At 34.6% G+C, this 26053-nt stretch overlaps 1 protein-coding gene across 1 annotated transcript; it reads left to right on the forward strand.

Moving 5' to 3' along the window:
- The first annotated feature begins 23151 nt into the window (after positions 1-23151).
- LOC133830034 (probable WRKY transcription factor 45) lies at positions 23152-24319 on the forward strand. Its single transcript, XM_062259927.1, has 2 exons — positions 23152-23675; positions 23793-24319. Exons 1-2 carry the CDS (start codon positions 23221-23223, stop codon positions 23980-23982), a joined length of 645 nt encoding a protein of 214 aa, XP_062115911.1. The 5' UTR covers positions 23152-23220; the 3' UTR covers positions 23983-24319.
- Positions 24320-26053: the final 1734 nt, after the last annotated feature.

Here is a 26053-nt window from a genome sequence, read left to right on the forward strand (position 1 = left end):
TTTCCCAAAATCTACACCCATATTGTTCAAAATCAAAAGTTATATTTAAACACATAATTATCAAAGTTGTAAATTTAAATATAAAAATTGAAATCCATATCCAATATCACAATTCTAAAAGTCTTAAATCCAAACTAAAAAAAAGCAATCTATAAAAAAAAATATCAAAAGAATGGTCACTTCAATTCATCAATGATTCTCTCCATTTCTTCAATTATCAATTAATTGACACATGATTCAATTTCAACACTGCTGAAATCGCCATCATTCTAATAACACATAACAACGCCTTATTTATTTGTGGATTGATCTAACAAATGACATACATTAGTTAATCAAAGTTATGTTAAAAAAATTTATAAAGAAAAACTAAAAAATAAAGTAATATTTATACCTTACATTTTTATAATATTTAATTTTTAGCATAAAAATTGTAATTTTAAAAGATATATTAATATTTTGTTAAATGTATATTCTATGACATGTGTTTATATTTAAAAAAACTATTTGTATATAACATTTAATTTATCTTATAAATTATTTTTATTTTTAAATATATAAAATAATAATGTTTTTTAATATACATTTTACAATTTTAAATAAAACGTAATATCTTTATATTTATAAATATATACATATATAATCGGTAGGGTAGGGTACACCTATATGCGTACCCTACCCTATACCCACATCGAGTACATATTTCATACCCTCACCCTACCATAAACCCTAACTCATAAGGTAATACCCTACCCATCAGGGTAGGATACCCATGAGTAAATGGGCTATCGGGTAAAATCAACATCTCTAGTGTAACGCCCTACTACTCAAAGACCGTTACATTGTGTATTTTAAATAGTGCTAGACTCGCTAAATGAGTCATTTGGCCATAATTGTGTAACTAAACGTGATTAACGGGTTAGGGTTAAAATTTTTGGTTACCATCGTTTCATTAAAACGTTTACTTCATACATGAGATCCCAAAATACATTTAAAAATGTTAATTAGAATGAAAAAGTTACAACCAGCCGACCTAAGTGGCAAAATATGGTTTGGCCCTAGTTCCTCTTTAAAACCTCGGTCGTGGTGGTCGAGCAGCCGCATATGTACACATCGTCACCTAAGCTCTCCAACTCAAAGATGTTCCAACTTTCTTTTCCCTTTACATGCACCATAAAGCACCCGTGAGCCAAGGCTCAGCAAGAAAACTTAAGCATGCTCATAAGAAGTTAATAACATGTTACCAAATCATAATAAGCATATCTAGCAGTAATAACCTTACTCATGCATGCATACAATTCATATAAATGACTACAATGCCATATGGGCCAATAGCCCAAGATAAATAATCAATGAGTCATACTGAGGCCCAATGCCCAAAATACATGAATAACAAATCATACCAAGGTTACGCGCCCTAGGATATGAGACTAATAAGTCACCCCGGGGCCCTTTGCCCTATCCTCTGCATAACCAGCCATAGAGCTGCCCTAGCGTACCTGGCGCTATAATTTTCCACGACCAATAGGTCAGTCAAGCATATATCACACTCCTGATTAGGCATAACCATATCGACCAGCGCTCAGCACACTATTTCCATCCTTGACTCACAAGTCAATGCTTTTCGACCAACACTCAGTGTGCTAAGGTCGTCCTTGACTCATAAGTCAATCCTTTTTGACCATCACTCAACGTGTGAAGGTCTTCCTTGACTTATAAGTCAAGTCTTGGGCCCAGTCCTAGGATATGGGGCTAATAAGTCACCTCGGGGCCCATTGCCCTATCCTCTGTATAACCAGCCTTAGAGTTGGCCCAGCGTAATTGCGCTGAGTTTTCCATGACTAATAGATCGGACAAGCGTATGATGCGCTCCTGGTCAGGCTAACCAAAATGACCAGCACTCAGCGTGCTATTGCTGCCCTTGACTCATAAGTTAATGCTTTTCGACCAGTGCTCAGCGCTATTGCCGTCCTTGACTCATAAGTCAAGCCTTTCTCAATCATATAATGCAGGCAGGCATATATCATATATTAGATATCCAAATACAAAGCATTCATGATGCTTAATCAACAATCACAAGCATAATCATAATCATAATCGTGCACATACTCAGGCGTTCATGCCCTATTCATGTTCAACAATTCGGGCCAAGCCATAATCATATGTATCACATACTATGTGCAGTTTTCTTACCTATGGTCCAAGTACGGGTTACGAATGAATGACCCTCAAGCACGATCCTAGTTCCAAGCCTCTAGCGATAACCTAGTCACAACCAAGTATAGAATCTTGTCAAAAATGCGTGAATAAAGGCTTCCAAACCGAGTCCTAGCCTCTGGGACATCGAATCCTACTAAACCAGGTAGTAGGATCGATCCTGAGCCCTTAGGTTTGTGTTCCCGCACTCAAAACCTCCCCAAGGCCTAAAATCCCTTAAGCACTGCAACCCTCAAACTTTTGAGCTGCAGCCCGCTCAAGTCAGAGGCCCAAGCGTCCTTCTTGCCTGCACTAGCGCCGCGGCTCAAACGCTCTATAACCACCTACTTCTCCTTCGCCCAATTCGAGCAGTGGCACCCCTAGAACAGGGTCGCAGCTCGACATGCAAACTCTATTTTTTCTTCGTTTTTCCCATGCCAAATCCCTCCATAAACCTATCCAAACATAGCCACATCCCATAAACAAAGTTCCCAACCAACTCAACAGCCCAAAACCATCAAAAGCCAAGTTACTATCCAATACAAAACTCATCAAAACTATAAAATCAAATCAAAGCTTAAGAACTCAAAAACTTAAAACTTAAAGCTTGGATTACCTCTGATTGAGTTGTTTTCCAGTTTAATCCTTCGGCTATCAATCTTTTAATCTTCCCTAGAATCGTTATGACTCTAACCTTCCTTGAATTAGAGCCCTAAAACTCGAGTTTCCTTTGAAAATGCTAATGGGCGTCAAATGAGTGAACAAGGGAGAGAGAGAATACTGAACGTATTTTGTTTCTGTCAGGTTATTTCAAGCTTAAGTAACCTTAAGCAAATCCCAAAGCTCGGGGTACCCAAAAACGTCCCCGAGGGAAAAATAGTCAAAATCCCCAAAATTCCCTCTCGATCTCAGTAACTCCAAATATATCCTCAAATATTTATTCACATTACCCAATATCCCAGTAATGTACTAAATACCCAAAATACCCGTTGACTCTCTCCGAGTCAAGTATTGGTCCCGTTGTGAATTTCCCACTAGCTTGGTCCCCATGATTGTTTCTTTCCGAGTAACCCAAATATATCCACATAATTATGTGGTCTCACACATATATGCAAAATATACCCATAACAGACCAAATTACGAAAATTACCCTTTTAACCAGAAACGGGCCCACATGCATATTTAATATACATAAATATGCATATCAAGTCATATTATAATATAACTCACATAATCATATAATGATACACACACACATATATATATATCACATATACACATAATTTGTCATCCTGATCCCTCAATCAAGGCCCTAAGCCTTATTAGGTAATTAGAGACATTACATCTAGGCTTGACATCCTCGTATGGGCCTGCCAAATATCTACTGGGGCCATCAACCTATTTAATGTAGGAAATATTCATTTATATATTAACTAATCCCACAATAAAGATAATTATTGTAATCAACTCTAATTAATGAGCTTAATTCTCTCAATTGCCTATAAATAGGGTTAGGGCATTACTTGTAAGGGGATCCCAAACATTCAGAGTGAGCAAAAACACTGCTTGAGTGAAAAGAAAACTTGAGCTTTGTAAGTTATTCATCTTAATTCAAGTGACTCGTGGAATATGGCTAATTAATAGTCTAAACCACGTAAAACCAGGTGTTTGATTTTTTTTCTTTAAGCTTTTAATTTATTTGGTAGTTAATGAAAAAACCGTTCAATAAATATGTAATACTTATTTAATCAAAATACTATATTATTTATAAAATAATATAGCAAAACTAACTAGCAACTCATAGGCTTTCTAGTTCTTTTGTGATGACCCATCATGTTTTGCTTAATTTTAATTTTTAAAAATGTTCCGAAGTGTTCACTCTACTAGTGATTTTACTTTTAGATAGAAGAAGAAAATGACTTAAGTTTTTTTAGTTGATATTTGGATAGTTTACTTTAAAAGAGTTTTTAAAATCACAAAATTATGTTTTAATGAAACTAATTTTTTTTCTTTGATTAGAATAAAGATAAAGTAGGAAATCTATTATCGAAAAGAAGGAAAATAGGAAATTATAAAATTTCATTAAAACTTAAAACAACTACTTTTGTTTTTTCAATGTGGTTTCCTAGAAAAGCTAGTGAGACTTAAATTTATCCAAACACTCCAAAATAGCTTTTACGCTCTAGAGCCAAATAGGACATACATTTACATAATACTATTCATTCTTTCAAAACTTATTTAATTAATTTTTTTATATAAGAATATTATTGATAGTCATAAAGAATATTTTAAATGAATAAAAATAATTCAAAATACTATGCTAAAAAAATGTCAAAATGCTCTAGAGTACTGGCAATGGCTTTTTTTATCTTATCTTTTAAATTATATGATCAAAATCCTTTTTTTTTCTTTCCATTTTACATCGATATTTACAATATATCATAAATTAACTTTTTTATGGTTTTTTCTTTATATTATTTAAATATTGTATTTTAATTTTTTATATTCATTTAAAATATGAAGAAATGAGGAGAGATGAAAGAGATATTATTAAAAAAAGTTTAAAGTAGTAATCTATAAATATAGAGACACTCTAGCAATATATAAAAAGAAAAATAGAGAATTCAATAGAGTATTTTGATCATTTTTTTATATTTTAAATAAAAATATCTATTTTATATAATCCGTACTCTAATATATACAAGCTAAAAAATAATCTAGTTTAAATTAATTTTTATTTCAAATAATATATATATAATGAAGTAAATATATAAAATAATTATAATTTTGTTAAATTAAAATCTAGGTTGGTTGGTGACAGTCTTACATTTTAATTTTAACTTCGGATCAATTTCTTTAATAAATTATTATGTATTAATTACCAAACAATAACTTCAATTAATCTTCAAGTTCTTAAACAAACATAAATTTTCTAGAACCTTTATCAAATTGTACTAATATTTTTTTTTGTTCTTATTTTACTCGAATGATATGCGACCATTTTTGGAGCTTGGAGCCAAATCAGGGCACTACCTTTTTTTGACACATATTGATATTTCACAAAGCAAGGCAAGTAAACCCATATATTAATCTGAAGAAGCAATGAAAAATAAATCTATTTGTTGGTAGGTAGAGATCATTTATTCATTTCTTCCAACCTGTTGTCTTAACCAAAAAATGGTGCATAAATATATGTGTGAGCAACCACCACATGTAGTTCAGCTCATCAAGAACTAACAATATTTTTATAAGGGCCCATATAATAACAATTATTTGAAATCAAAATGTTATGAAAAAGAGTTAAAATGAGAAATAATAAAATAAGAAACTCTTATTTTCTAATCATGTAAGTGAAAGCATAGCAATTGTCAAAATACGTAGTTATCTTAATCTATTAATCAATTAGTAATGAGTAGAAAGATATTAATTTTGTAATAATGAATGTTGAATTTATTTGAATCTATAAGGAAGAAAGAAACTTTCAACCTACCTGTAAAAATAAATAATTTTTTTTATAAAAGTATCTCTAGCCACTTTTATTTCGTATTTTTTTATCACTCCAAATTATATTTTAGCTATTTTAACTTAAATTTTTTTGGCTATCTAAATATAGAGAGCCTCCATAGCTAGCTAAATTATATTTTATTATTATTTTATCATCATTATTATTATTTGATTATTATTTTAATAAGAGGTATATTTATGAAACCAAAATGTGTTTCATAAAAAATATTAAATTATTCAATAACTAACTATAATAGAGAGTATAATTGGAGGTATTAAATTAAAAGTGGCTCCTAAAATAGATAAAGTTTTTTAGTTATTTTAACTAAAAAATAGAGAGCATAATTAAAGTTGTTCTAATGCTTATCTTGGTTATAATCCTCCCTCCAATTAAATTGAGTTATTACAATATGCTACACGATGCAAAAAAGTCTATTGTATATGTTCTTTCGTTACTATAAGTATACAAGGTCGGCCCTAGACATAGGCGGGCCAGGCCTCTGCCTTGGGCCCCAAATAAAAATGTCCAATTTTAAAAAATACTATTTTATATATAAATATTGTAAAAATATCAAAATTTTCCTTGGCCTCCAATGCTCACGGGCCGGTCGTGTAAGTACATAATTCATAACTAATTGAGTAGAAATATATTTATGTCAACTATCTGTTATAGATGTAATTTCTGACTTAGAAATGGTTGTTTTTAAGAAACAATCTAAGGTAACAAAATACCATGAAAGTAAAGGAACGGGGAGAACAGCTTTTCTTATTAATAACTCGCAATATGATGCAGAAAAGTACACAAACTTTGACCATAAATAAACTATATATTAATTAAAATAAAGAAAACTGAAAAAGATTATTCTACCCTTAATAATATCTAAAACTAATATGTACTTATTATATTGTAACATTCCCTCAAACTCACGATGCGCAGCTACAAGCATCAAGAGTTTGCTAATAACCAAAAAACAAAAACAAGAAATAAATTGCGACTTGAGAAAAAACAAAAGATAAAGAATCTGCAATGTGTAAAATTTGGTTATGCTTCTGTTTTAGCAAGAAGTAAATCGATTCATAAAAATTCTGACTTCCCTTTTTATTATTGTAGAACTATTTGAGTGGAAACGATTTGTTTTACTTATATCTTTCTCGCTTTATAAATGTAAATGATGAGATTTTAATAATACCATAAATATTTGGTTTCTATATATAATTCATGTTCTTGCATATTTTCAATCAGGTGTGAGTTTCTTAACTTTAGATGTCCAATATGTTCCCCACTTGTTAAGGTTGGGTTTTATTGTTCTTAATTAATAAGAGTCATACTTTGTTGTCTTTATCTATTTTGTTGTCAAGTATTTCTGGTTGATTGTCTAGAAGTGCCACTATTCTAAATTAATGATGTCAAGTACTTAACCATTTGCACTTTTGACTTGTATTAATCCATTCAAGAATTATATCTATGATGATAAGACGAAGAATAAGTCTCGATTAGATTTCATAACTATTGATGAATTGATAATTTGAACCATATTTTTGGCATGACAACTGCCAATTTAGTTGTGTAATAATTACTTATGAAAAAGAAATAAGAAATAAAAGAGCTGATCAAATAGTTGTTAAATTAATTCCTACTAGAAATGTTGCTTTTGGCACAAAACCATGAGACAAATTTCTCTTCATTTTTTTTTTATGTGAGAACGTGAATAAAGTTAGCTAAACATGTGAAAAGCTTGGAAACCTTTTAATTGGTTTACACCTTATAAACAAACATTATCCCACTATTTATTTTCATAAAAAATTATAATTTTTCCTAAAATTATTATTTACCCTTCAAATCAAACCCAATCGGTTGGTTAAGAATTACCCTCAAAAAGTTAAATCTTTGGTTGTGTATAAATATGTATGAAATAGAATATATTCATTTTCCTACTATATCTAATTAATCTAAGTACTATATATATATAAATATACTAAATATATTTTTTTAACTTGTAATTAAATTTGTTCCCATGCCTAAATTGGATTGCTACTACACTTTTTCACTTTCAACTCCAAATTAAAAAGTCTAACACTAAATATGTTTGGCATAGGGGAAATCTGGAAGGAATGATAGGTATAGAGGGAAATAAGTGGGGGGATAGGAGAAAAGTGTAAGTATATATTATAACTAATATAAATTCAAATATTGTAAAATAATATTTAAAACAAAACTAAATATTTAATAATTATATCAATGTAAATTCAAATGTTATAAAATAACACCATTATAGTAATAGATAATACATAATCTTAATTTGTATTAAAAAAACTTATCATTTATATTGAAAAATAACAAACCATGTTATTTTTTTATTACTTTTATTTTAAATAACAACAAATATTATAAACACATTATATGTAAATGTCGTATGTGTACAAATATTATGATTGTGCAACTAAACAAATTAGAGTAACATTTTTATTAATTCTATAAAGAATAAATAAGTTTCTTCTCTAATAACTGAGGTGTGATTTGAATAATGTCATGAATATTTTGTACATTAAATATGGTAGTTTGTGATCTTAAAAGTTATCATATTATTATTTTCTTATAAAAAACCATAAATGACGTTTTAGTTTAATTTTTCTTTTAATATGTGTATGACATTCTTTTATATATATATATATACTATTGTTTATTTATTTAAAATTTATATGAAAATCATAAAAAGAAATTAATAAAACTTTTAAACAAACGTATATTACATGTTGCTTGTACTTATACTTAATATATATATATATATAAGAGTAAAGATGATGCATTATTATTATTATTATTATTATTATTTTAGAAGTGAGCCTTGCTTAAAGCAAGGCAACACAATTCACTAAAAAAACCAAGAACAAAACATACATAACTGGATGCCACCAACGACTCCAGCACGAAAGAGGGGAACTTCAAATATACAAATAGCAGAAAAAGGCTAAAATTGGGCTCTAACCAGAATTCCACTAAATGCTCAATTCGCAAGCAAACTCATTGAGGGTACCAATAGAACAATTACTAACTAACAACAAACTAACACATAAATCCTAGAACATGGGAGAAAACCACAAACACAGATGAAACCCAATCATTAAGCAAGTCAGATTGAACTGCAAAAGAGACCTCAAGGCGGATACCATGCCTTCTAATTATTGAGAACATAATTACCACACGAATTCCAATCAATCTCCCCATCGAGGTCGAAATGGAGAGCATATTTAGCAACATTATGTGCCACATAGTTTGCCTCTCGATCCAGTTTCATTAGCTCCCAATGTTGGAGAGTCGAGCAATACATGAGAAAACTCTCCCCCGGGCCCTCCAGGATAGAGAAAGTCTCTGAGTTTCTTTTGGCAAAGGCATGAATTACACCTGCGATGTCACGCTGGAAAAGGACAAAATTAGACACGCTAGTGCAAGCTTGTTGAGCTGCCCAGACAAGAGCCAATCCTTCACCAAGCAGGGGGTCCGTTACTAGCACACGCTTCACCATAATAGAGATAAATTCCTCTGAGCTATCCCTGGAAACTGCTACTAGAATTGAACCTTTAGGAGAGGTGGTGAAGTCTGTGTTGATGCAGACCCATCCTGGTGGAGGCAGGAACCATTTTGGAGTGTCAATTTTGGCACCCTAATTGGATATCTTTCCTTCAAAAAGTATCTGTATGTAGTGGTTGCAGAGAATTGTGAAAGGTGAGGGATGTTGGCCATGAATAAACTCATTCCTCTCGCGACACATAACCTCAATGAGAGTAGGCGCTTGTAGGAAGAACTTGTCGAAGGAAGTTTGGTTCAGTAAGTTGTTGGTGTTGCTGAAAAAAGTGAACCAATCATTCCAATAGTAAATCCCCATAACCTCTGTTCATAGGCCATGAAGATTGATGAACCATAGTTTGGCAGCCCAATCGCATTCCCAAGGAACACGAAAAGAGGTTTCCATTTCCAACCCACTAAAAACGCAATCTAAGTTATTAGGATCCAGAGCCATACTCAATTTTGCTTTTGATGGGAGTACATCAGCCATGATCTCCCACCAAAGATGAATTTTCCTTTGATGAATCTTACTCTTCCATATCTTGATCCACACTGTATCTTGATTTCTTTCCAAGTGCAACATCGGAAGGCCAGATTTTATTGAGAATCTACAAAGGATTCGGATACCACAACCATCCGTCTTCTTTTTCAATGTTAGGCAGGGGGATGTTAAGAATTCTTTTCACATCCTCCAAATGGAACCATTGGCGAAGTTGACCCATATTCCACGCTATATTTCAATGAACCGATTAACCCAACCCATCCCATGAGTGGCATCTAAATGAGGAGTAGGTCAATGGGGCTTAGAGGACAGTCAATTATCACACCAGATAGAGGTTATTTTTCCATTGCCAATCCTTCTACTAAGTCCTCTTTCTAGGATTTCCAATAATATAATAATTGCTTTCCACAGGCTTGAGTCATTCGGTTTGCACTTATAATCATGCAATTATGTTCCTTTTAAGTATTTAGCTCTCACCAGGTCCTACCATAAAACTTTCTTTTGGACCAGGACCTCCTAGGCCCTCTTAGCCTGAAAAGCCTCATTGACTGATTTAGTTGACCGAAAGCCAAGGCCTCCACAAGCCTTAGGGCGGCAAAAACTATCCCAAGATGTAGTGTGGACTATCAACAGACTCTGAAATAGAAATCGGGATTGGACCTGAGGTAGCTACATAGGATACAAGGGAAGATCCCACTGACTGAACCAGTGTAGTACGAACAACTTTGGATAACAACTTAGCTTTCCACCCTTGGACTCTTGCCTGGACCTTGTTGAGGAAAAAGGCTAAATATTTTGTTTTAGCTCTCGTGTACTGAAGAGGTAGACCCAGATGAATTTTTTCAACTCTCACCCTTGGCATTTGGAGAATCTTAGTGATGTTCTGCTTTCTGTGGTTCGACACCCCTTTGGAGAGCAAGACATATGATTTCGGTTTACTAATTTTCTTCCCCGACCACATACAAAACCTTTCTAAGTAGTCCATGAATACTTTCATCTCTTTAATTATAGCTTTCCTGAATATGATAACATTATCGTCGAATAGGAGATGGCTAATTGTTGGGGCTTGTCTGGCCACTTTGATACCAACTATATTCTTGGCTCTTTCCTCCCTAATGAGCATACTGGAGAGAAGGTTCATAACAATAATGAACAATGTTGTAGAGAGGGGGTTCCCTGCCTCAATTCTCTAGAAGGAGTAATGTAACGCCTTGGTTACCCCAGAACAGTTACGGTGATCGGTGAACCGGAAATTTGACCCGCTACCCGAGTCCTTTGGTTAAAAACATGCTCTAAGTGTTATTAACAGGCTAAGGTGGAAAACCAATAAAGAGGAAATGATATATTTTATTAAATACATAAACTGCTCATGAGCGCATCAAAACATTTACAAGTCATTTATAATACAAAATGGCCACTACTGTTTCAAATTTACAACCCCGCCGACCTAAGCGGCAAAAATAGGGTAAACCCCCTAGTTCCTCTGAGAACTCCTTGGCCGTGGTGGTCAAGCGGCCACATATGTACACATCACCACCTAAGCTCTCCACTCAAGGCTGGCTGAGCTTTTCTTTCCCTTTACCTGCACCACATAGCACCCATGAGCCAAGGCCCAGCAAGAAAACACAATATAGCATGATATAATATCAACAATGATCATAATAATCACTCAAGACTATCAGTCCAAAACAGATAGGTGACAGTCGCAAAACTCACTAATGTGGGTACAACTCCCTTAAGCGATGTGACGATTGGGCCACCGGGCTTTACAGATAAGTGAACCTTTCACTAGCTTAGACAGGATAGGTGCATGGTGACTAGTCACCAACATAACCTTCCTCATGACCATAGAGTCATAACCCTGGAACAACGTTCCCTAGCCATGTGACAAACGGTCACCCGAGCCTTAGGCCCTGGCCCTGAGTAACTAGTCTTAGACTAGCCAAGCACTTCTAAGTTCCATCGACCTTAGGGTCGGTCTAGCGTTAATGCCTTAGAGCCATTCAATGCTGATATCGATCAGATCTAATCTTCATTCGGCCCTGCGTTTAGGACGCTTATGCCGTTTCTGACTCTTAGGTCAGTGTCCCTGACAAGTCAGTGCCACAGATAAGTAAACAATATCCGCTAGCATTTACTATGCAATCAGTTTCCACATTTATCAACCAACATGCTCAATAGAAATCATGCATGTCATATACACAAGGTGCAGTTTTCTTACCTCAGGTTCGAGCGAGAAATATTATAAGAACGACCCCTGAGAACGATCGATCTTTTGGTTCCTTAGCGGTTACCTAATCACAACCAATTATAACCTCCATTAATAAGAATCCACAATGATAGGGTCTTAACCTAAGCACCACTTCCGGGACCTTGAAACATGCCCACACGGTGAGTAGATTCGATCTCGGGCCTTAAGGATTGAAACCCTAAGTCAAAAACCCTTAAAAACACCCAAAACGGGACTTTGAAGGAACAGAGTAACGCTACAACGCTGACCCCTAGCGCCCCAGCGCTATTCTCAGAACCCCCAACACGCCCAAATGCCCCTTGAGTAGCGCTGTAGCGCCCTAAGGTGGGCACTAAAGCGCTACCTCCAGACTAGGAACCCCCTGAAACCTCCTTCTCCATCTCCTTCGATTCTAACCTGTTTCCAATGCTTCCAAATCCCATTTTTGGTGCCAAATGAACCCAAAAACCATCCTAACATACCCCAAACATCACAACCATAAGAACCCTAGCCAAAACTCCCAACAAAACCAAGTATTCAACCTAGAAATCTGAGCTGTAAAACAAAACTAAAACAGGGCAAACCAAGGATTTCAATGGTTAGAAACTTACCCAAAGCTCAGCTTATGATGCCCTTCAATGGAGGAACACTCTCCCAAACTCCCAAGACTTACTTCCAAAGCTTGAATCCTTAAGAATGGCTCAAAAATCTCAAAGGAAAATGAAGGAAAGGATGGTACGGGAAGGTTCTCCAAGTTGCTCTGTTTTTCTACCTCTTTCTCAGCTCAAAAATGGTTATATCTATCCTAGGGGTGAAATGACCATTATACCCCTAGGTCAATTCAAGGTTTCTAAAGGCTCCCAAGGGAAAAATTGGTATTTTCCACCTATCTCGTTAATCATAATTAACGCTCTCCAATTCTCGCTATTCTCAATAATCTCAAACACCAATAATTCATATCTTGTTACCCTTTAATTCCCGACAACGTTCTAATCATTAAAATTACCCTGAGACTCATCCCGAGCCCCGAACTTAAACCTGTTGTGACTAGACCGCTAATCAATATTCCAATATCGTCTCATGCCGAATAGCTCGAACAAACCCACACTATAATGTGGTCTCAACAACATATCACCACATGCATACAAATATACAATTATACCCTCAACGGGCCAAATTACCATCACACCCCTGTAATTAAAATGTGGACTCACATGCATACATTTAACATCATCTTATAATATAATTCACATATACATGCATATTATCATTTAATGGCATATTTAAACAAGTATGGCCCTCCCGACCTACTAATCCCGCCATTAAACCACATCGGAGAATTCGGGGCATTACAAGTAATACTTCTGAAACAACTCCCATTAAGCAGGAGGGAGAAAGCAGATGATGTAACACATTGCATGATCCATCCTACGAACATGTTGTGGAAGCCCAAGTTAACAAGAACTACCTTTAGGAATCCCTAATCTAATCGGTCATAGGCCTTCTCCATATCCAACTTGATAAGAAAATGGCCATTTTTGGACTTCTTTGTATTCATTGAATGAAGGATCTCTTGAGCTATCATAGAGTTATCTTGAATCACCTTTCCTCTTACAAATGCAACATGCATAGGGGAAATCAACTCCGAAAGAATAGGCCTCAATCTATTAGCCAGGACATTAGAGATTATCTTGTAGGCTACGTTTAATAAGGAAATGGGTCTATAGTCATTCACCGAACTCGGTTGGTCCTTTTTCGGCAATACAACTAGGGGTGAGCACGGTGTGGTTTGGGCGGTTTGAACACTTTTTAATACACCACGCCACAAGTGCGGTTTAGTAACTAGAACACACCATGCAGTGTGATTTGGTTGAACCAAACCGACCAAACCAAACCATTTTTTGCGGTGTGGTTTGGGCGGTTTTCCACGGTTTGTGTTAAAAAATATGTCATAACAAAATTTAAATTTTTAAAAAAATACTAAACCCTTAGTTCATAACAAATCCTTAATAAGTTCTAAACAACATCACAAGTTATCAATTAAGTTAAGTGAAACACAAAAAAAATATACAAGTCTCCCATATTGGGTAACTATTAAAAATGGTATATATGTAAAATTTATTTATTTTTAATATATTTGTAAGTATGCGGTGCGGTGCGGTGCAAACCAAAATTTCACACCACCAAACCACGCACCGCACGGTTTAGCTCAAATATAAACCATACCGAACCATTACACTTTTGACACTGCGGTTTGCGGTGTAGTATGATGCGGTGCGGTCGGTCACCGCGGTTTGTCGGTTTAGATGCTCACCCCTAAATACAACGATATTGGCCCTATTTAAAGATGGAAGCAACTCGGAGTGACTGAAGAAGTGCTTGACCTTTAGTAACACGTCCTTATCAATCACATCCCAATGATGCCTGTAGAAGGAAGCTGGAAAGCCATCCGGACCCGGGGCCTTGTCTAATTTAATTGCATTGAATGCATCCAAAATTTATGTGTCACTTTAAGGATCAGTCAGCACCGTATTCTGTTCATCAGTGATGTTAGGAGGGATCAACTACTCGAGATCTTGAGGGAATTGAGTTTGGGGCGCTGTAAATATCCCTTGGAACCTGTGGAGAAAACAATTACCAATCTCGTGTTAGGGTTTTATGCCCTAATTAAAACTCAATTTCTTTGTAATCTCATTTTATTATCAATAAAAGAATAAAAATCATTTTTTGACTTGGTCAATCACCCTCACATGTTTTATCTTCATGATTATTTGTTTAATATAAACTTCTATTAAATTCTGAGCATATAACTAATCATATTTATAGTGACGTAATCACAGTGGAATGTAAATATGATTATATGTTCAAAATGAGTTAGTCCTAAGATTAGTCAGTGCACAGGATTTACACTGACTTGCCAATATACGATATGTTCTACTTACACATCACAGTGTTATGTTCTTTCCAGAACATTAGCAAAGTAGATAAGATCGGATGTATTTGTTACATTGGACTGGACCGATATTGACATTTGATAAGATAAGTAAACATACTGTTATTATCTATTCTAGTCATATCATATAGTTGACCATAGGTCAATTCAATCTCAATTATGAGTGGTTAGTATTCTAACTGATTGTATTATTTGAGTTCTTTTACTTGTTCGTTACCAGCTTACCCTACAGACTAGCCCATACTTACATCTTGGGAACTCGGTAGTATAATTGAGTGGGAGTGTTAATCATAGATATGAAAATCTATAACTTCTGATGAAGAAGTGAAATGGTGGTTTCCTTTTAGTTTGCTTCAAGGTGTTAAATGATAGAGATCTCATTTCAGTAATTAAATTAGTTTACTGAAATATCATTTACAAGGAACTAAGTGTTTTAAGGATAAAATACAATGAAGGGTAAAACGGTATTTTAGTCCCATCTCATTGTAGACCATCTATAGAGGATTGAGTGACAATTATGGTTGTAACAATGGATAATTAATAGCGTATCTATATTTTTTTATAAAGCATTCTATGAATTCAATAGTGCAATTCCGAGTCTTTAGTGGAGTCACGAGGAATTAATAAGTTAGTAAATTTATTTGTTAGATTTATGATAACTTATTGGAGCTTGATTTCATAGGCCCATGGTCCCTACTGTACCTTGTATAAAATCATCTAGATAGTCTCAATTAATTGATTTAATTATCAATTAGAATTATCAAAGTTGACCATCTCAATTTTGGATTGTTTCACAGAGTTATGTAATTTTAAGAAGAAAAAAGAAATTATGGAAAATTTATTAATTAAGATAAATTGGTATCTAAATTAACAAATAAGTTTAAATCAATGTTCAAATTATAAATAATTAATTTGATAAAGGATTTGAATAATTATTTAATTAATTAAATCAATAGAAAATAATACATGTCTTGATTTTAAGTCCAATGGGCTTATAATCAAATGGGAAATTTCACGGGCCTAAAGCCCATGATAATTTCGACCTAGGGTTGTTCATTGGCTATTATTTTATTGATTTTTTAATTAAATAAATGACCTAATTGAGTCTATAAAAGAATGTTAAGTGAGAGTTGAAATCAGATGACAGACACTAGTTTTCTGATAGGTTTTAGATTCTCTCTAAACATAAGTCATTTTCTAAGCCTTATTGTTCTTCTCTCTTATTCTCTCTATATCTATCTCATGTGTTGAGAATTTCCCACTCTAGTCTAGGTGATTCTAAACATTCCGTTGCGTATAATGTAAGCATTTTTATCATTATTTCTCTTTGAATTCAATTTTAGAAACATGTTCTAGGTTATCTCATATTAATTTGTTTAATATTAGATCTACATGAAAATAAATAAAGATCATGTATGAGTTTTCCCAACATCTCGTACCTGGTCTCCATAATTAGGTTGTCCCATTGAACCTAGATCTTGGCATCTCCAGTCAACTAGGTTGGGTTTCCCTTATATCGACCTTAATTTCCTTTGGGCTTAAGTCTCATTCCTTATGTTGTCTTTTCAACTTGATCTTTTTTTAACCCTTTGGTTAGTGGACCCGCAATGTTATATTTTGACTTCACATAATCAATCGAGAAAACTCTAGTTGAGATCAGTTGTCTAACTATATTATGTCATCGATATATGTGTCTATACTTACCATTATACAAAACATTTTGTGCCGTGTCAATTTTTGCTTGGTTATCACAATATATAGCGGTGTTTACGGCATAAATACCACATGTTTTTAGTTTTATAGACTTATATACCACATCTTTTTTTCGACCGATTAAATACCAAACATTATGATTTGGGCAATTCTGTCACTACCACTCCGTTAAATACTATTACGACTGATTAGGATGTCAATTGTCATGATCTTGTTAGTCCATTTCATATTAATTTCTTAAAAAATAATTTCAACATTATTTAAAATCAGAAAAAATAATTAAAACATTAAAAAAAATAACTGACTTTATTTATTTACTACAGAAGTAAAAAAAAAAAAAAAGAAGAGAGATAAATCCTGTCCTTGATTGGTTACCGAGCTTTCGAGCGGGTTGCGTTGGATTCTTTGTCAAGGATGGGGAAGAGAATGAGTTTTGGGTGATGGGTGGCTATGGCGAATCAAGGACGATATATGGGGTGTTCCGTGTGGATGAATACTATAGAGACGCTATTGTTATGGAAATGAAGAATGAAAATGGTGGTGGAAAGTGGCGGGAGGTTGGGGACATTTGGGATATTGGAGAGAGGATGAGGCTTGGGAAGGTCGTTGTAGTTGAGAATGAGGATCACAGACGTCCTGGCATCTATATGCTTGATGGGATTGACATTCTCAGGTTTCTATTTCAAAATCTGAATGCTTTCATTTTTGATATTTGCTTTTAGTTTCGTTTACTATTGTCTGCTCTAATCTAAGGGGTATTTGCAACATACAATAAAAAATGCCTCGGCCACACTTGGAGCGAGTCAGCGACAACGACGCCAAACATAGAGGAAGCAATTTTTTGATCAAACCTCCATCGATACCTTGCCTCGGCCACCGAATCACCGATCCACCCCCCGATTCGACTCAGTGGTTCAACTATCAAGCAATGGCGGTGGTATCGAAGATGAAGGGAGGAGCTTAGGGGTGAGTCGTTGGATTCTCGAGTGAGTTTTAAGCGAGTCTACAAGTTGAGAGAATGAGTTTCTGGTTCTTGTGAAGAGAAGGGAAAGGTCGAAGGGTGGTGGCCGAGAAGGTAAAGAAACCTTGATAGAAGGAGTCGTGGTGAAGCAAATGTCGTCGTTTGACGGCATTGTCGTCGTCTTCGTTGCAGAGACTGTTAGCTCCGATCGAAGATTGTTGGGTTGTTAGGGTTTTGAGACAGGCTTTATCTCTCTTTTCTTTTTACTTATGTAGAAAATAAATAAAGTGAGTTCTTTTTTTAATATTTTTTTTAATGTTTTAATTATTTTTTATGATTTTAAATAATGTTGAAATTATTTTAAAAAAAATTAATATGAAATGGACTAATAAGATCATGACACCTGTCATCCTAATAAGTCGTAATAGTATTTAACGGAGTGGTAGTGACGGAATTGCCCAAATCATAACGTTTGGTATTTAATCCGTCGAAAAAAAAGATGTGGTATATAAGTCTATAAAACTGAAAACATGTGGTATTTATGCCGCAAATACCCCCAATATATACATATTGGAGGCACATGTTTAGGCCATTCTTGAATATCCTCCAAGAAATTATGCTGCCATTCTGCTTCTTCACTACATTTATCCAAAGCTACAAACTCTGATTCAATCGTGGATCTAGTGATTACAATTTGTTTTGAGAAATTCTATGAAACTGTAATGCCCCAAAATCCCTAATGTGGTTTAATAGTTAGATTAGTAGGCCGGGAGGGCCATAATTGATTTATTATGCCATTAAAATATTATATGCATGTTTATGTGAATTATATTATAATTTGATGTTAAATGCATGCATGTGGGTCCACATGGGTATTTTGGTAATTTGGCCCGTTGAGGGCGTAATTGTATATTTGTATGCATGCTGGTGATATATTGTTGAGACCACATTAAGATGTGGATTTGTTCCAGCTATTCGGCATGAGATGATCTTTGAGTGCAAATTAGCAGTTTGGTCATAACGGGATTAAGTTCGAGGCTCAGGGTGAGTTAATGATTAGAGCGTTGCCGGGAATTAAAGGGTAACGGGATATGAATTATCGGTGTTTGAGAATATCGAGAATAGCGAGAATTGGAGGGTGTTAGTTATGATTAACGAAATAGGTGGGAAAAGACGGTTTTACCCTTGGGAGCCTTTAGAAACCTTTATTTGACCTAGGGGCATTTTAGTCTTTTCACCCCTAGGATGGATATAATCCATTGAAGGCTGTGGAACTTGCAAGAAACAGAGCATATAAAACCTTCTCCCGTGCATCCTTTTTCCTTCATTTTCCTTTGGAATTATTGACCTCAATTTGACAAACACAAGCTAGGAAATCAAAGGTTGGAGCTTAGAAACTTGGTTCATCCATTGAAGAGGACTCAAATCTCACTTGAGGTAAGGATTCATCCATGAATTTTAGTTGTACTCTGTTTTTCCTTATGGTTTTTCAGTTGAGGAATTTGAGGTGTGTAGTTGGGAATCAATGGAAGTTTTTTAGTAAGTTTGATTGGGTTTTGATGATGTTGTGATATGTATGAAGTTTAGGGGTTGAATTTGATGTTAGGGATTGGTTTGGAAGCTTAGTTTTCAGGGGAAGTCGCAAGGAAGGAAACCAGAAAAAATTCGGGTCTGCAGTTGGCGCCCCAGCGCTAGGCAGGGCAGAGAGCTGAGTCTCTCTGACTTGGGATAGCGCTCCAACGCCACTCAGCAGCGCCCCAGCGCTGGCCCATTTTCCAGCAAGCCTATTTTAGGGCTCGGGATGACTTTTAAGGCTCGGGGATTGGTTCCTTTACCTCGTTTAGGTAGATTGAGATTCCCAAGAATGCAGGATTGATCCCAGGAGTGTGGTTTTAGATTATGAACCTCTTATTGATTTACTTTATTAATGGATTCCAATTGGTTATGACTAGGTGACCGCTAAGGAACTAAATGACCATTCGTTCTCAAGGGTCGTTCTTTTATTGTTTCTCGCTCGAACTCGAGGTAAGAAAACTGCACCTCACATGTGACATGCATGGTTATTCATGAGGCATGTTGAATGTTTAAATGTGGACATGGATTAAATATCGAATGCTTAGGCTATCTTGCTCACTTATGTATGGCACTAACTAAATAGTCAGAATTGGCAATGGTGTTAGTATCAACTGTGAAGCTGTGACTCATTAGTCAAGTTCAACAGTGGTACTAAGCACTGGTCACATGGGATTGACTCATAAGTTAAGAACGGCCTTAGCGTGTTTAATGCAAGACATTAAAGATTAGATCTAATCAACATCAGCATTGAATGACTCAAATGAGCATTAATGTCGAACCGACCTCAAGTTCAATGAAACTAAAAGTGCTTGTCTAGTCATAGGCTAGTCATTTAGAGCCAGGGCCAGCGAGCCCCAGTGACTGTTTAGTCACATGGCTATGGGTGCCGAGCCCCGTAGTGACTTAACCATCAGTCAGTCATCTGTTTAAGCTAGTGACTTACCCATCAGTCACTCATCTGTTAAAGCTAGTGACTTACCCATCAGTTACTCGTCTGTTTAAGCTAGTGACTTACCCATCAGTCACTCATCTGTTTAAACTAGTGACATGCTTGTCAGTCACTCATTGTGGTTTACCAGAAGTGTTAAATCACTCATCTGTTTAGAGCTATAAGCTCTGTGTGATTATAATGATAATCACTTGATAATATTTATATGCATTATTGTGTTTTCTTGTTGGGCTTTGGCTCATGGGTGCTATGTGGTACAGGTAAAGGGAAAGAAAAGCTCACCCAGCTTTGAGTGGAGAGCTTAGGTGGCAATGTGTACATATGCGGCTGCTTGACCACCACAGCCAAGGAGTTCTCAGGGGAACTAGGGGGTTTGCCCTATTTTTGCCGCTTAGATCGGCGGGTTGTAAAGTTTACATAGTAATGACCATTTTGCATTATAAATAACTTGTAAACGTTTTTATGGGACAATGAACAGTTTTATGTTTTAAATAAAATATAGCATTTCCTTTTGATTGGTTTTCCCCCTTAACATATTAATAACACCTAGAAGCACGTTTTTAACCAAAGAACTCAGTTAGCGAGTTAAATTCACGGTTCAAAGTTCACCGTAATGGTCTTGGGGTAACCAGGGCGTTACAGAAATAGTCACGCCACCTAGAGTGAACACATATCCACTAGTATATTTTGAGTCTAGGATGTCAAATATCCAACTTGCGTCAGTGTATCCTTCAATAACTGCTGGATCTCTGGTATAGTTCAACCCATAGTCACGAGTATACCGCAAGTACCTAAGTACTCTTATAATTGCCTTCCAGTGCTCAACACCTGGATTACTCATGAATTGATTTAAAGTACTGGAGCCACTCGCATGTCTGTGCGATCAAGTCTGCCTTCTCCAACTTGACTTCGATGGAAAATGGGGATAAGCTCTACATTGGAAACTTGACAACCTCTGAGATAAAGGGGCATGGTATTGTGTACTTGAAGATGACGTCCAGAAAGAGTGTCAAGCTGCAAAATGTGATGTATGTGCCTGACATTCGCAGGAATTTGATATTTGGAATGTTGCTAATCGTACATGGATTCAAGATGGTTTTTGAGTCCCATAAAATTGTACTGACTAAAGCTGGTGTTTTTATAGGGAAGATGAATATAATGGTTGTTAAGCCAAAGACTATTAATAATAATAATATATGCTACTACTTTTTCTGTTTACTTGCTTGAGTCTTGAAATTTATGGCATGGTAGAGTATGTCATGTTAATTATGATATATTTTGCGTAGACTAATTAACTTGAATCACATACCCACGTTTAATATTGATTCCAAACATAAGTGTGAAACTTGTGTAGAGGAAAAACTAACCAGATCAGCGTTCCAAACGATTGAAAGAAACACGAAACCCCTTGATTTAATTCAAAATGACATTTGTGATATAAATTTTGCTCAAACAAGAGGAGGTAACAAGTACTTTATTACTCTCATTGATGATAGTACAAAGTATTGTTATGTATACTTGCTTAAAAGCAAGGATGAAGCTATAGAGAAATTTACTTTCTATAACCAAGAGGTTAAAAATCAACTTAATAAGAAAATGAAGATGATAAAAGTGACCGTGGTGGTGAATACGTACAACCAGAAATGAAGATTGTTAGAAATAATACAGTGGAGAAGAATGAAAAATATAAATATATAGATATATTTGATTGAAGAAAAGAAACGTGAAAATACAATACAAAGAATAAACCAAAGTTGAGGCATGTGAAATGTGCTTTCCTTAAAGCAGATTTGCCCCCCTCTACCTGAACGGTGCTAGAGGATTCGTGAGCAAACACTTCCCAAGATATAACAACTATCGAGCAGGACGAAAGCAATACTATGTTTGCTTAGGCGAACTCGATATAAAACCTTCAATCTATCAACAGAAAATAGTACAAAGACCAAAGAGAGAAAAAGACCAAGACTTTGTGTGTGATACTTTGTATATGTGTGTCTTATAATGAGAGGAGAAGCCTCCTTTTATAGGCTTCATGGGGGTGAAAATGTGTGTGAAATCAAGTGCATTAATGACCAAATATTCCGCAAATTTTAGAATCTTAATTTATGAAAATCAATTAAAATTAATTACATATTATTCTGGTAATATCAACTTTGACCAAAGGGATTTGCTAAAAATAAATCAGAATTAATCACACAATATTCTGATAATCTCAACTTTGACAAAAGTGATTTGCTGAAAATCAATCAAAATTAATCACACAATATTCTAATAATCTCATATTTGATCAAAGTGATTTGCTGACTAATTACCTGAATTTTTCCAACCGGTGAAGCTGCCCCTTCAAATTTTAATTTAAAAATATTTATATTTTAGTCATATACCAATACTAATAAATTTTTCTAATAAAAATATTTATATTTTAGTCATATACCAATACTAATAAATTTTTCTAATATAATACATTTGTATTTTTATTCATTAATTTTTTATTTTTTATTTTTGTATTTTTACTAGAAGTTAATCCTAAATCTGCCACTGTTCGGAAGATGATATTTCCCAACCCGTTGCCATAGCTCTGCATGAGTATATCGAAGTGTTACCCCACCCACGTAACATATTTTTCATGCATATCTATATACACACATTTCCAATTAGTACCATGTGCCAAGTTGTTCTTCCATTGAAGTCAAACCGGATATATTTCAAACCGTCCTCAACACAAATTGTGTTTACGTGTTCAACACGGCATGCTTTTTTCTTCTTATGAATCGTACAATAAAACATCAGCCTCAACTCATCTAACCGTCGCTGTTGACAGTGAATACAAACGTTGTCCATTAGGGGCCGCCCACGTTTTTGTCTCTCTTTCTCTCTATTCATTCAATCATAGTACTCCTATATAGAATCTCTATGATGTTTAATTAGTGCTGTGTAAGCTCATGTGTACTAAATCATCAAAATTTTCAATAATTAGCATAATACACAAGTTTCTTGATATGTTTAAGATGAAGGGTATCATTGTAATTTCACATAAATGAATGTTTTCTTATTAGCTGTGTATATATAAATATGAAAGTTAACCATAAAGTTTGTATTGTTGTTTTTGTTTGTTTTTTTCACATCTGTGATATGGAGAATTACCAACTGATGCCGTCTCTTCTGTCATCATCAGACATGGGAAGTGCTCGGCTGTTTGCTCATTTTCATGGTGACATTGTTAGTACTGATCATGATGGTCATGCGATCATGAAGGAAGAAGAAGAAGAAGGGCTTAAATTTGATCTACTAATTGATAATAGTAACAACAAGAACAAGGTTGGTACTGAGAGTACTGGAACCTCTTATGATAAAAATCTTTCTGAGAAGAATCGCAAGATGATGAAATCATCACCAAAACAAGGTCTTCCCGAGGTGAAAAGGCACAAGTTTGCTTTTCAAACCAGGAGCCAAGTCGATGTACTTGATGATGGCTATCGTTGGAGAAAATATGGCCAGAAAACAGTCAAGAATGGTAGATTTCCAAGGTAACTAGTATACTATGTACATATTATGTATGGACTGGTTTATGAATAATTATTGGTATAGTCAGGATGAGTTGATAATTGTTTTGTGTATTGTTTTCAATGAATTATAATAAGCAGAAGCTATTACAAGTGTACCTATCAAGGCTGCAATGTGAAGAAACAAATCCAAAGGCTTTGCAAAGATGAAGGTGTTGTGGTCACAACATATGAAGGGATGCATAATCATTCCTCTGACGATCATAAGTATAATGAAAACTTTGACCATATATTGAGGAGGATGCAAACTTCATATTCTAATGCTTTGTAATAAAAAGTTACATATATATTTCTGGGTGTTCCAATGGATATGTATAGATAGTAACATTTGGTTGTACTAGCTGTATTAGGTACCACCAATTAGCTGGAGATTATTTTCAGGTTGGACAAGTACAACTTTGTATATACTAGCCACTAGGATTTACAAAGATGGTGTCAATTTTTTCACTACTTGGGCATTTTTGCTCATGGATTAGGGGCAGATATGCAGAAGATGCCATGGAGAAAAATGACCAAACTTTTGTGCTACTATTATTTCAAGTATACATATTGTAACTTTTCCTTGCATATTAATTGGAATAATGGGAAAGCTCACTTATGTTTTGCAATATTCATCTCTTAATATAAGAACTCCATTATAAATATAGTTAGCTGTAAACGAAGACATAATGATCAATAAAGTCACATGAGAAAAGATCACTTAATCAACGTTTATACCCAGAAAAAAATTCAAACTTCAGCATCACAGAGGAAAATTTCCAAAAAAAAAAACTAAAAGGGCATAAGAGAAAGATCTATGATCAGTCATGTTGGGACTAGAATCACCTCATCTTGACCATCATTTTGACCAAAACTTCTGATTATGAAAATGGCAAATATAACAGATGCAAGAGCAAGACATCGCATTATGGTTACTAATGATCTTTTTCTATTGACATTAACCCTTTTCTCTTCATGCATTCTAGCCTTGACTTGCTCTCTTTCCTTGATCTTTTCTTCTTCCTCAACTTTTTGAACTGAAAGAGAACAAGAGTAGCCCTGAAAACAAACAGATATCTCTCTACTTTCCACAGAGTAATTGTCGTTTTCTTCATCAGACTCATCAAACGACAACACTGACCTCTCTTCATGATGACTTTCTTGAACCATACCAATATGGTTCCAATAATCATTACCACAGCCTGGCATAATGCTTGTTCTTCCACCTTCAACTTCACCGAGCGCCACCCCAAAAAGACGGCGCCTACCCTTTAAGGCCCCGCCCTTAATGGCCTCCCTTCGCTCTCTGATCATCTCTTTCACAGCCGAATCGGTGGTACCCTTGATCACCTTCCACGCTGCTCCCTCTGATGGAGATGGTCCACTCTGAAGTGAAGACATGAGATTTCTTGGAGAGTTATTATCTAAAAGAGTGAGAGTTTTGACCATAAAATTTGAATGATTTGTTGGATGATCATGTCCATGATCATGATGATATCTCTTCCGAGTTCTGTATTGTTTGTAGAAAAGCCATTCTTGTTCAAGTTTAGAGAATTTCTGGTGCAGTTTGTCCGTGATTTCTACTACTTTGGAGCTGTGCATGGTGGGGTAGTATAGATGATTACATTTTTCTGATTTTTGAATGAGGATAATAGAGAATTTGGTGGGGTTGGTTAGTTGATTCTAAAATTTAAAAAGGTATTCAAAAATTGCCTTTTAATGGAACAATATTAACTCCCCACGTTCTTATGATCCCTACCAATTCAAATTTTGATATTTGTATTTATTGAAAAAAAATCTAGACCATTAAAATTAGATTTATGTTACATGACTTTGAAATGATTCTTTATTTTTATTTTTTAAAGGGTGATATGATTTTTTATTTACTTTTATAGGAATATACTTTTCTTTTGCGGGGGATAAATATTTTACTTTCCCTTTGATTTTGAAAAAGGCTTGAGAGAGTGAGAATGTGTCAATGGAATATATACTTACCCTTTACCTTTTTTTTTTTTTGTAGTTTTTTTTACTGATTTTAGCTTTATTTTTTGTTCAAATATACGGTTTGGTTTGGTTAATAAATTGTTATCCTCATATTACATGTTATTTCAATGTTTTTTTTCCTTAAAAAACAGGTGATATTTTTTTTATGCTTTTTAGAAAATAAAAAAAAATCTAACTTTTGTTTTGTTTCAATAACAAAAAAAAAAAAAAAACTGTTGTAATAATAAAAAAAATTGCATAAATTATTCAAGAGTAAAGAGTTTGATTCTAATTTCTTTCTTTTTGAGTTTTTTTTTTAATATATGGTACTGTAACTACATTTGGAGACAATTATACATATTTATATTTATACTAGATAC

Source organism: Humulus lupulus, chromosome 4, assembly GCF_963169125.1.
Source record: "Humulus lupulus chromosome 4, drHumLupu1.1, whole genome shotgun sequence".
Taxonomy (NCBI): Eukaryota; Viridiplantae; Streptophyta; class Magnoliopsida; order Rosales; family Cannabaceae; genus Humulus; species Humulus lupulus.

Bases quoted from the DNA above. Each gene is read 5' to 3' on its own strand.
- LOC133830034 (XM_062259927.1), top strand. From the start codon at position 23,221: ATGAAAGTTAACCATAAAGTTTGTATTGTTGTTTTTGTTTGTTTTTTT. The intron at 23,676-23,792 runs GTAACTAGTATA...TATAATAAGCAG, and splicing joins AAGAATGGTAGATTTCCAAG to AAGCTATTACAAGTGTACCT.